Source organism: Diceros bicornis, chromosome 5, assembly GCF_020826845.1.
Source record: "Diceros bicornis minor isolate mBicDic1 chromosome 5, mDicBic1.mat.cur, whole genome shotgun sequence".
Classification (NCBI taxonomy): domain Eukaryota; kingdom Metazoa; phylum Chordata; class Mammalia; order Perissodactyla; family Rhinocerotidae; genus Diceros; species Diceros bicornis.
The window spans coordinates 94,722,484-94,734,788 of NC_080744.1; the positions used below are offsets into that span (position 1 = coordinate 94,722,484).

The following is a 12,305-nucleotide window of genomic DNA, read 5'->3' on the forward strand; positions in this document are numbered from 1 at the left end:
CAGTCACTAGAGTAACTAGTGGCACCATATCCACTGTCATTTGAGAAATGGCCTAAAAGAAAAGTCTAGGTTCCTCAGTGTACTAGGCCAGGCCTTCAGGATCTGGTCCCTGCCTAGTTCTCTTCTCTCTCTACTTGCCCATCTCCCTTACGCTTGAGTGACACGCATACCAAGCTGTTTCATACCTCCATATCTTCGTGCATACTGTTTCCTTCATCTGGAATATTCTGTCCACCCTGTCCCCCACGCACAACAGTCTACTTGGTGAGCACCTATGTAATTTTCAAAATCCTTCTCAAGTTTTACTTCCTTCCTTGTAAAACTCTTAACCAAATCCCCAGGCAGAACTAACCACTCTTTCCTCTACACTTTTATGCTTCCTTATACATAGTTTTATAATTGTACATTTCACCCTGCATTGTATTTTGCTTATATGACTGTCTTCCCTATTAGACTATAAGCTTCTTGAGGACACAGATCCTGTGACCTCTGCCTCTAGCTCATGTGCGCTAGCCTGAAACATGGGTCTTCATGTGATTTAGACAAATGAACCAAACTTCAAGAAGGCTTCCAAATATTTGAAGGACTGTCCTGTAGGTGACTGAAGAGATTTTAATATGTGCACCTCCAGGGAGCTCAGAACAAGGATGAATGGGGCATGTGGTCAGGAGATGGATTTGGGTTCACTAGGAGAAAACATTTAGTATTGGTCAGGACTCTCAGCTTCCAATAACAGAAATCACATTTGAAGCAGCGTAAGCAAAGGGAGAACTTTTTTGGTATACAGATTTGAAATGGTTGCAACTGCCCACCTGTGGGAAGGCCAGGGACAAGGCTGGATGTCAGGAACACCTGCGACTAGGCACCTGAAAGCCATCAGGACTCTGTGCCCCTTGCCTCTGCTTCTTTGTGTGTCCTTCTTCCTCACTGCACACTGGCCGTCTCCATCGCAGGAGACATGGCTGCTGAAAGCTTGGACCTCAGAGCCCACAGCTTTCCACCATGGAGGGACTGGTTTTCGGTCCCAATTCTCATTAGAAACATTTTTGTGAAGAACTTCGATTGGCACGGCTTGGGTCTGATGCCTACCTCTGTGGTTAGGCAGATGGGTACTGGGAATAACCCGGCTTGAGTCAGATGCCAGCCAACTGAGGCCAGGGGTGGGATCATGTAGGAACAAGGCAGTTGCCATTGGAACCACACAGTGAGAGTGGGGGATGATCTATTTCCAAAAGGAGTGCGAATGTGGGTGCAACTTCTAGAACAGAGAGATTGTACCCCTTTGCTCCAACTTTCTTTTTTTCCTTTCTTTCTTTGTGAGGAAGATGAGCCCTGAGCTAACATCCATGCTAATCCTCCTCTTTTTGCTGATCCTCCTCTTTTTGCTGAGGAAGACCGGCTCTGAGCTAACATCTATTGCTAATCCTCCTCCTTTGCCCCCCCCCCCAAGCCCCAATAGATAGTTGTATGTCATAGTTGCACATCCTTCTAGTTGCTATATGTGGGACGCGGCCTCAGCACGGCGGGAGAAGCGGTGCGTCGATGTGCGCCCGGGATCCGAACCCGGGCTGCCAGTAGCGGAGCGCGCGCACCTAACCGCTAAGCCACAGGGCGGCCCTCCAACTTTCTAATGATTGTAGCCATCTAGCTCCAAGCACTTTCTGGATGCTCTCAGAGATGCAGGGGAAGAAAGGATGGATAAACAGATTGTGGTCATTCCCAATATCTAGAACCAGGTTTAGGCAGTGCTTAGAACCTTGCTCTCAGAAATTGTTGAATGACTGAATTGTTTTTCTGGGCGTTAGGACTCAGCCCATTTCCCCCTCAGGTGCTGGGAAATGGAGACTGAAGGGGTGGAGGAGGTTCAATTATTCTAGAAGTGTTTATTGAGCCCCTACTCTATGCTAGGTAATGGAGAGGAACACAAGACACATATCCAGAGGAGCTCTGGCCCGCTATGGACTGAGGTCACTAATGGAGACGTGTGGGTTTATCTAAGTGTTGGACTAACAGCCACCAGCAAGGCGAGGGTCAGTCAGGGCTGCGTCCAGGAAGAGGGGCCGGTCCCTGACTCCCCCCTCTGCCAACGGATCTAGCCCCAGTTCCAAGCAGCTTTGCGTCGTCCCCGGCCCCCGCCGCCCCCCACCCCTCCGCCTCTTTGGCCTCTCCGGGCTTCGCCTGCCTCCCGTACTCCAGGCAGCTCCTTGGGTAGTTCTGCACCTTCCGCTTCGCGAAGGCCGCAGAGCCCGAGCTTCTGCGTCTGCAGGACGGACGGGAGCAGGGAGGAAAGGCTGGCAGGAGGCTGGGGTCCTGGGGCCTCGATGGAGGGGCATCTGCTCGCCGTGCTCGGGCGGGCAGCTCCGGGCGCGGAGGGGGCGCCGCACACACGGCGGGCCGCCCGCGAGGGAGTGAGCCGACAGACCTGAGTCCGCCCCTCGGGCAGGGCTGGCGAGGCCCCCGCGGCCCGGCGCCCCCCGGCGCCTCGGAGGCCGCGCTGGCCGGGCCGGGGGAGGGACAGCAGCAGGTGACGCCGGCCGGCCGCGGGGCTATAAATAGGGTCGCGCGTCAGCGGCGGGAGCGGCGGCCGGGGCGCGGGCCGGAGAGCGGGCAGGGGCCGGCGGCAACATGGGGTCGCGGAGGGCCCCCGGCCAGGGCTGGGGCTCGGGCGGACGGGCCGGGGCGGGGGGCGACGGCGAGGACGACGGGCCGGTGTGGACCCCCAGCCCGGCCAGCCGCAGCTACCTGCTCAGCTTGCGGCCCGCCATCAGGTGAGTCGCGCCCGGGGGCCGGGCCGGGCGGTGCGTCGGGCGGGCCGAGGCTGCGAGCCAGGCCCTCGGACGGGGCCCTCGGATGGGCCCGGCGCGCCGGCCCGAGGAACCGCCCGGCCTCTGGGGGGCCCGAGGCCTGCGGACACGGCCAGGCCGGAATGGCCCTCCCGGCTCCTCCTGACCTCTCGTGGCCCGTGGGCCTCGGGCCTGTGGCAATGCGAGGCTCCCGGGAGGGCAAAGGCCCTATTCTGCGGTGATTTCCCAGGGCCCGAAGGCTTTCCTTATCTCCGCCACCTCACTCCCGCCCCATGGGCACCCTCACCCCATACTCAGCTACTCCCTGGCCTCGGATTCCACAGTCAGTGATAAGGAAAGCCAGAGCGGCTGAAATTCCTCCCCGGCTGGACGGGAGGGTGAGAGCATTGATGGGGGTGGGGGGACAAGGGGAGCTGCTGGGGGAACCGCCCTGAGTGGGGGCTGCTTAGTTCTGGAGCAGAAGAATTCACCAGCAGGAAATAAACGTATGCAAGGACTTTGGTCTTCCCCAGGGTCTCCATGAGGGCTGGTGAGGTGAAGGGGTGGGATGAGGTGCTGGTTGGCCCAGTCTGAAGGTTCAGAGCTGTGGTTCTGAGGGAACCAGTTTCCCTGCTCGGTTTGGGGGAGTTGGATGCCAAGGGAGGGGTTGAACTGATGAGCCCTTTACTCCTCTTCCAAAAGTTAAAGAGGTGTGGATGCTTTGTTTTAGGAGCTAGGCTGCCCTCAGATGTCAAGACACAGATAGACAATAGAGAAAATACCGGCACTCAAAGGCACACAGACATACAGGGACATGTGCATTGCCATGGAGACCGACACTTCCTGCCCTCTCTGGGCAGTTCAGTGTCTCTCCAACTCCAAAGCCTATTTTCCAAAGAGAATTGTGATGGTTGGCTATTGGGATAGTGGTTGTGTCACAGCCCCAGAACTTGGCTTGTTGTTGGTTATGCAGAAAATAGCCACTCCTCTGAGAAGCTGTCTAGAGACTTCTTGTCCTCCGTTCCTAAAACAGCACAAAAACAAGCATCAAGGACATTCAGGAAAAGTCCCAGGCACTTCCTCGTGGATTGGCTGAGTTCTGTTGACCTTGGAGTAGGAAAAGTTCAAATGTAACCGGAACCGGTTTCTGCATAAAACTCGTCAAATGGTGTCACATGTCTAGGGCAGGACTGAGGGCTGATGTTAGTGACTGAGTCAGACTTGACAAGGCCCCTGGCTGCCAGGAAAGAATGCCCCTTCCTCCTAACCACTGGCTCTGTGGAAAAACTGGAATGAAATTTGGACATTTATTCTAGTCCATGGTAAAGTTGTCTTGTAGGAGCCTCGCACTTGTCTCACACTTGTCATAGTGACTTTTCTGGGCTTTTGCTTCCCCTGTCTGGCCTTTGTCAATACCAGTGGAACAAATAGAAGAGGGAATCAGGGCCTCTCTTGGAGACAGTAGTGATGGAGGGAGGGAAGGAATGGTGGCTTGAAAATCAGGTAGAATGGGGACGGCAGGGGATCTGGGCTGTTAGGAAAAAGGCTGGAGAGTGGACATGGTGTGACCACTCTCTAGCTGCCTGGCTGAGCAGTTATATGGTAGGTACATTTTAATTGCACATCTGAAGAGCACAAAGCAGTGTGCCAGCCCGAGAACAAAAGGTGGGATAGAAGTGGCTGGCTTAAGTCCCCTTGGACCAAAATGGGAATGCTCTTAAAAAGAGACTCTTTTCATCAAGTGTTTGGAGGGGGCCGGGCTGGGGCAATGGGAGAAAGGGTTTTCTAGCCCAGGACTGGGCTGGGTTTTGCCCCTGCCAGCCGGCCCCAGAGCCCCACAGGTCCTGAGGGACAAGGTGGGCCAGATTTCTCTTACCTCTGTAAAAACCTCTGCCAAAGAGGGGAGAATGTGAATGTGGATGAGGCTGTTTTGGTAGTGGGGGACTGAGGCAGTTCCTAGTTCTCTAGCAGGGCCTGACTCTCATATGGGAGCAGACAACCATACAGTCTTCTGTCCCTCAGAACAGCCTGACTGCCTGTGGGGATGGGAAGAGGGCCTAAGAGATGAAGGAGAAAGAGGGTCCCTTGAGAACTTTGCCAGTTGTCCCTGGCTCCAGCCCAGATGAGCCCTGTCTATCCCAGAGTCCTAACTGAGAGGTGAGTTCTGTTCTACTCACTCTTGGTTCCAACGTTTTCTGGGTCTACCTCTGTAATCTATCATGGAGCGCTTGTGAGGCATGATTCTCATGGGCCCTTGTGAGGATGGGATGCCCGTGGGAGCTGATGAACAGCTGGGCTCGGGGCTGGGCCACCAGAAGCCTTGGCCCAGGTCCAGAATCTGTCTTCCTCTGCATACCTCCCTTCCCCCTACCTCACAGCCATGGAGGGGTTTCCAGACCATACTCAGCTCAAAGATATTTCCAATATCCATTGAGGTCAGAGGTCCAACACACAATAGTCCCACCAAACTTTAGGCCCAGCCTCCTAGGACAGCCAGCCTATAGGACTTCACCCCTATAGGAAGGTTGGGCATGGGTAGGCTAGATTAGGTTAATGAACCGCTGTTGGGTGGATGCAGTTATAGCTAACTAGCTTCTGAGGGACTCTAAGAAGTTCAGAAGTCCATGCCCCTCATTTCTTGGAGGCCCTGGTCCAAGTGGGCTCAGAGGAACAGCAGAACCTATGATGTTTGCTGCAGGCAGCTTTGTAACACCTCTTCTGTTCTGCTTGGGTCAGGCAGGTTGTCTAGGACTTTCAGGGAAACTGAAGCATCAGGCTAGGACTGTCCCAGAATATATGAAAACCAGGAAAAATGGGAAGCCTCAGCTTTGATGGCCAGTCCTGGTTCCCCTCACTTATGCCCACTTTTCTCCTTTATGAAGAGACTTTTCCTTCCTGGGCCTTGATTTCCCATTCTGTAAAATGAAGGTGGCATTAAGAACTCTTTTACACCTTTCTTTCCCAACATTTGATGCCTCTGATTCTGACCCCCTCAGCGTCAGTAAATGGGGAATTCCCTGCCTGGGTGCGAGCCTGAGCCTAGCTCTGGCCCAGTCAGCAGGGCACAGGCAGGTCTTCCACCTTCTGAAGGCAAGGTGCTTCTGTCACCCAGGATTCCTCCTGACCTGGATAACAGTGTAAGGGTGAGGCCTAGAGAAAGCAGGACAATGGGGCCAGGGAGCAGAGCATCACAACCAGCCCTAGAGAGAGCCAGGAAGGGGTCACTATCCTAGCTCAGTCCCTTGCCCACTTGTAGAACCTGTGGAACTTGTCATTTCCTCTGTGAATTAGAGAGCTGATTCTCTCCCTCTCCTTCCCAGGGAAGAAATCCAGACCCAACAAAGGAGAAATCTCTCAATTCTGAGGAGAAAGGCAAAGGAAATTCATGGTCAGGGAAGAATGGAGTTGCCTAGTGCCTTGGAACCATGGGAAGTTCTGCCCACGCAGCCTCCAGAGGATTTTCAAAGCTCTGAGCAAAGGCAGCTGCATTTTTGCTTTCTTCTTACCATCTTTTCGGGAGCAGGACTCTTTCTGTTTGAAAGATGCACTTCCTTTCCTTTCCTCCCTCCTCTTCCCTCTTTCTCTCTCTTTCTTGCATACAACAGCTGTTGAATACCCACTGTATGCCTAGCTCTGGGCTGGGAACTCCAGAAGCTACAAAAAGAGCCAGCTTTGAAGACTAGTGGCAGAGGGAAAGAGGGAGGGCTTTCCAAGCAAGGGGGACAAAAGTGAAGGCTCAGAGGCCAGGAATGGACATGTCCATGCCAGCTAGGGACAGGTGTGGCTACAGGGGAACCTGAGTGTTGGGAAGTAGAGAACCATGGTTGTAGTGGGAGTGTGAGTAGATCAGAGAGGGCCCTAAGTGCCCAGTCAAGGAGTTGAGGCTCAATATAATATACAGTGGGGAGACACTAGCATTTTTTTCAGAGAGGTGGTGTGATATGAAGGCTGAACGAGAAGGGGGTTGAGGTGGTCATCAAATATGGAGCCAGGAGGGTCTTGATCAGAACACAATAGGAGGAGTAGAGAGAAAGGGAGAAAGAAGGGCAAGTCATTTTTGCAGCTTGGGAGTTGGAGGAGAGGGAGGAGTCCAAAATGGCAGATTTATAGCTTTAGAGTTTGGCGTAGTGCTGGTGGTAACCACAAACCCAGGAGCACTGGAGCAGAAGCCGTGTGTTTGGGTAGAGGATGAGTTCGGTGTTTTGGTTATAAAGAGACAGGCTGTCAGTGGAGCTTTCTTGTGGTTAGAGATGTAGACCATGAGTGCCATTGAGCAGGCTGGGCTGCTGATAACGAAGGGAGAGTTGTTCTCTTGGTAGGGACAGCTGAAGGGAGTGAGTGTAGGTGGGGTGGCCCCTGAAATCTCCCAAAGAGCTGTGGGAGATAGTGGCCCCAGACACGACTGGAAATATTTGTATTAGGAAGGGTGGAGGCAGAGGCTAAAAGTTGGCTCATATCAACCGGGCTGGATCTCCACTAAGGGGCAGCCCTGCATGGGTCCTCAGCCCCCAGTGGCCTATGCAGCCCCTACCTGGTGTCCACTTTCAGCTACCCTGGGCAGGAGAGATGATCAGGGCCTCTAGGCGTAACGGGCCTTGTGCTGATCTGACTGAGCTGGGTGCCTCCTGGCTCCTGCTGAATTAACTGCTTTGTTTTTCTCCTCTTCTTCACTCTCCCAGCTGGTTTGCCTCTCGTGGCCTCTTTAACTGTACTTTAACATATTAATGGGTGTTCTCCAAGCCACCTGTCTCTTTCCCAGCCTGTAAAGGGATTTCCAGGAATGCGGGCTCTTCTTCCCCAAAAGGCTGAGGGGTGAAGCAGGAGCTGCCCCCAGGCTGGTGCGCTGCAGCGTGGGGAAACATGCCCGGCAGCTGTGAGACCCCCTATTGGGGGCAGTGACCCAAGTGCCTGAGACACACCTTTCTCAAAGTACAGCCCGAAGGGGCCTCCTTCCTGCCTAACCATTTCCCTGGGTTCTGCTGCATTTAATGAGCTCTTGGTTTCAGATGAACTGGTGTCCGGTGGTGAGGCCGCTTGCTAACTGGAGCAGGCCAACTAAGACAGCTGGTCCCTTTTAATAGAAAGGCCTCTGGGTCCCAGATGGTGGCCGGTTAATACTTTGCAGACTGTTGTTGATTTTGCCTCCTCCTCTCCTTGCTTTTTTGGCCTAATGATTCCATTTGCTGTTTTTGCTTAGCTTATCAAGCAACCGGTTGTCTCACCCCAGCTCTGGAAGGTAAACGCACATTGCATTACGTTTCTCTGACTGCTTTTTTCTTGGATCTGGGCACTGAGGGGCCTCTGGGTGACTGCTTGTGCACTAACCAGGCTGCATGGGGAGGGGAGGGGAGGGCTGGAGGGTGGGTGTGGGAGGGTATGAGAGGGGACTCATGTGAGCATGGGTCTCACAGGGGCCACAGTTGATACTTGCATGGACCATTTGAAAGGGGTGCAGGGACCCAGAAATAGGCAAGGGTTCCTGAGATGCCTGCAACTATATCTCTGTGCCCCTGGGAGAGGCACCATGGGACCAGAACAGGGAGCCACCAGTCATGTGACCCACTTCTTCCCCATCCTAGATGTTCATGGTTTTGTAACCACCTATCTAGGTTTGGCACCTTACTGTCTATCTTCTAACCACTTCTTAACATTTATTTTTCTTCAGTTCCTTAAGTTCTCTTTCTACCACCTGTTTCTCTGAATTCCCTTTCCTTTGGCTCCTGTCTGCCTCTGCAGACTGTGAACTGTGTGAAGTCAGGGAACAACATGTTAGTGCATTCCTGCATCAGCTTGTCCTGTGAATCTGCTTCAGAGCCAGGGCAGGGCCTGAGCAGGCCCACGGTCGAGGTTTGCTTGTGCAATGACTGTCTTCTTGCCTCCTGAGCTGGGGACGGCTCTCTAACCCTGGCTGAACTGACTATTATGATCAAAGTGGGAACATTTCCTGGTACTTCCCACCACTTGGGCCTCATCCCAGACTCTGGTAGATTTAGGAAGAGCTGGCTACAGTTTCTTTTCACAGAGAAACATTTCTGAGTAGCTAACTGGTCTACAGACATGATTAACACCTACCACGTATGTTTCCTTTGATAGGGGAGAATACTGAGGATCCCTTGTTCTGTGTGGCCCAGGTCTGAAGGGGTGGAAGAGAGGGTATCACAACTAAGGCAAACTGGGGTGTGGTGAGTGCTGAAAGAGAAAGGACCTGGGAAGTTTATTTAAAGCAAGGTAAATGCCCAAACCTTAGGGCGTGATTAGGTTCCTTTGAACGTCATGAAAACCAGTGATTCTGGTGTTCGTTAGGGACACGATTAGGCTATGATATCCTTGTGAAGTCACAGAGTTGGAAGGACTTGGAGTTGTCAGGGTAGGACCAGACCATTTCCAGATGTGTGGACTTCCTGGCTTTCCAGGGGACTGGAGGCAGCACCCTCTGGGTCCATCCCACATCCGAGTGGTTTGGAAGATGGGGACAGAAAGCAGGTGACATTCAGTGGAACGTGACAGTGTCTGCAGTGACTCTCCCTGTCCCCCCAAATGCATCCTAGACCCACTCCCCCAGAGGGCTTTCATCTAGTTATGCCTTTCAGCGGTTACTTATGATTTTCCAATGTAAATATTTTTTATAATATAGTTTAGGACCTAGTGTGGAAAGTTTGAGAAGATGTGTCCTTTCCCATTCAAAAAATTAACAAAATAAAATAACTACCTGTTGTTGAATATCTAGCATGAGCCCTTGTCTCTGCAAATTTTCTTGAAGCATAATTTCTCTGTTTTCTCACTTATCCAGTAGCTGAAATTTTTCTTAGACTTGCCAAAGTCGATTCATCCCTAACAGCCTAAGCTGAATATTAGATCCAGGCTCATGTTCACGAGCAAGATAGAATTCAGATTATGTAGGGAAAACATACATAGGGATGTTTTGAATTAGTTACAAAATCATAGAAGTCCAATGACTTTTGGCATGGCAGTTTCTTCCAGAAACTGTTGGTTAGGATTTGGTATTCCCCAAAGTCAGAAATTGCTGTTAGTAGGAGACTAGCAAGAAGTGTTTTCAGATGTTATATTTCCTGAGTGTCAGGGAATTGATAGTCTAGGTTCTGAAGGACCCTCTGTTTCTCAGTGGATTAAAAGAGAAAGGGAAAGAGGCTTATTAGACAGATGAGTTAGTTCTAGGTGAGAGTGTTGCAGGCTGTGTTATGGAAGTCTAACTGCAGACCCAATTCAAGTGTTCAGGTGTGTGAGAGGTTGAGATCTCCTTTCTGGGTAGTCTTAGTGGGGGAAGACTCCTGTCAACTCCCTGAAGACCCAGGCATCTGCGTTCCTTTGGAGAAATCATGGCTGGATCCCTATCAGTCCAGAAGTCTTACTTGATTCCGATGTTCTTCCTGGGACACAACCTTTCTCCTTAAATTCAAGTCTAGAATGATATCCACAGAAAAGATAAATTGAATGTGGAAGCCCTCCCCAACAAAGCTTAGGGTTGTAGCTCCTGTTTTCTTGTGTTCCCACAGACTCTCACCCCCGCTCCCCCCCGGTGGAGAGGTCGTGGGCAGACACACGTTGCCCAGAGGTGACCACCCCCTCCTTCGAGGCACAGAGAAAGACAGCTTTGAATGACTAGTCTTTCTCACTGTAGTTCCTCCTGCTTCTCTTGACCCCTTACAGTCCTCCCTGCTGCTCACAATAGGGTGTGAGTTGGGGTCGGGGGAGGGCTGGGCACGGCTTGTGCAACACACAGCCTAGCTATGTGGTCATGCTCACGCCTAGGGGTGCACTGTGACACTGCCGGCCATGAAAGGGTTTGGGCCGTGGTTTGCTTCCTGTGCGCGGGAAGAAGAGGACTGTAAATACTGAATAGTATTGGGGAGTCTCTGCTGGACTGAGTGAGTCCACAAATGCCCCTGAGTTCTGGAAGATGGACTGTCACAAGGGAACTAAAAGTCCTGGCTTTTGCAGGGGTGAATCTGTTTGTGGTTTGGCAGTCCTGCTGGTTGGTCCTGGAGCTGCTAGCCATGCATTCACTTGAGCATGTGGTATCCAGGCATGGAGCAGGGGAGCCGTGGCTGGCTTTCCACTGCAGATCCATAGCCTTGTTTGGGATTAGAATTCATTTGAGTCTCTCTTTTCTGATACCCCCAAGGAATTAGAGTCCACCTTTGGATCTAGACCCCTGGTACCAGCCAGCTTATTCTGTGTCTACGCTCACAAATGCAGGGGCTTTTCTGCTGAGCCCAAGCTTTGGGAGAGACCCCTGAGCTCCTAGGACCTATGTATCCTTGAGGGTTGGCTGGCTTTTTCCTCTTTGGCATGAATGGAGGCTCTGCTGTGCCTCTCCATCTCTGAGGCTGGGCCTGTCCATATGTGTCTCCCTCATGCATGAGCTTCCCTGGAGATGAAAGGTGGAGGGTGAAACAAGGCCTCCCGATAAGGATGGAACGAAATGCCAGGGCTGGTGGTCTGGCATGCTCAGGAGCCTGGCCCGAGGTCAGAAGCCTGCCTATTGTAATGGGTCTGGGTCAGGATTCCATTCAGCCCCTTGGTACCCTCCTTGCCGTTAACCTGGCCAAGAAGCCTAGGCTCCTTTGAAGAAAGACTTGGCCATGTGTTAGAGCCATGGCCACGGGATGACAGATGGACATGGTAAGATTTAAGCTGCCTTGGACAGTGCCAGGCTGTGGTATATTGTGGGGGAAGGCTGCTCTGAATAGTTCTTTGCCTTTCCTAGGAGCACCTTCTGCTCCATCATTGCACAGCTAACAGAGGAGACCCAGCCACTATTCGAGACCACGCTCAAGTCCCGGGCTGTGTCCGAGGACAGCGACGTCAGGTTCACCTGCATCGTCACAGGTAATGCCATCTGTATGATCCACACCAGGGCTGCTGCGCAGAGCAGGATTCAAGGGGGCTGTGGGGACAGGCATGGAGGGGGTTTGGCTGTATGCACAAAACTGTGTAAGTTGGCATTTGTTTTCTTAGCTTTCTCTCCAGTTGAATCTCCCTGTGTGGGCTGGGGTCCCTTTCTTCTCCCATTCTGGAGCCACATATACTCCAGCTCTTCTTCAACACCTGTCTTCATTAAAGGTTCCTCACCCTCAGGCATATATACACGACTGATGAATCCTAGTTCCAAGGAAAGAAGCTCTCCGCTGTAACAGGTTTTCAAGGCCATCTCCCCAAATATCGCCATTTTACAATTGAGTAGTTTGAGGCTTGGGTGTCTCAAGCCTGAGACTTGATGTATAATGTGATGTATAATGATTCTGACTGCAGACCCTGGAGACAGACCGCCTGGCTTGGGATGCTGGCTCATCCCCTTTCCAATTATGTGATGATGAGTAGGTTACATAACCTCTCAGCACCTCATCTGTGAAGTAGGGATGATGATAGTGTGAACTTCATAGGGTTATTGTGAGACTGAATGCGTTGATACATGCAAAGCATTTGGAATAGTTCCTGGCATACAGTAAGTATCATATAAGTGTTAGAAATTAAGACTATTATTATTTGTGTTTCACTGAG

At 52.0% G+C, this 12,305-nt stretch overlaps 1 protein-coding gene across 3 annotated transcripts in view; it reads left to right on the top strand.

Annotated features, from left to right (window-relative positions):
* The first annotated feature begins 2,486 nt into the window (after nt 1–2,486).
* The window catches only part of ALPK3 (alpha kinase 3), a 48,427-nt gene continuing 38,608 nt past the window's right edge, over nt 2,487–12,305 (top strand). For 2 of the 3 annotated variants that reach the window (XM_058542525.1, XM_058542527.1), the window contains exons 1-3: nt 2,487–2,768; nt 7,981–8,019; nt 11,512–11,633. In XM_058542525.1, the coding sequence (XP_058398508.1) occupies nt 2,626–2,768; nt 7,981–8,019; nt 11,512–11,633 (304 nt within the window). In that variant the 5' untranslated portion in view covers nt 2,487–2,625. The remainder of the gene's footprint in view (nt 2,769–7,980; nt 8,020–11,511; nt 11,634–12,305) is intronic. The other variant, XM_058542526.1, reaches the window with a different exon arrangement.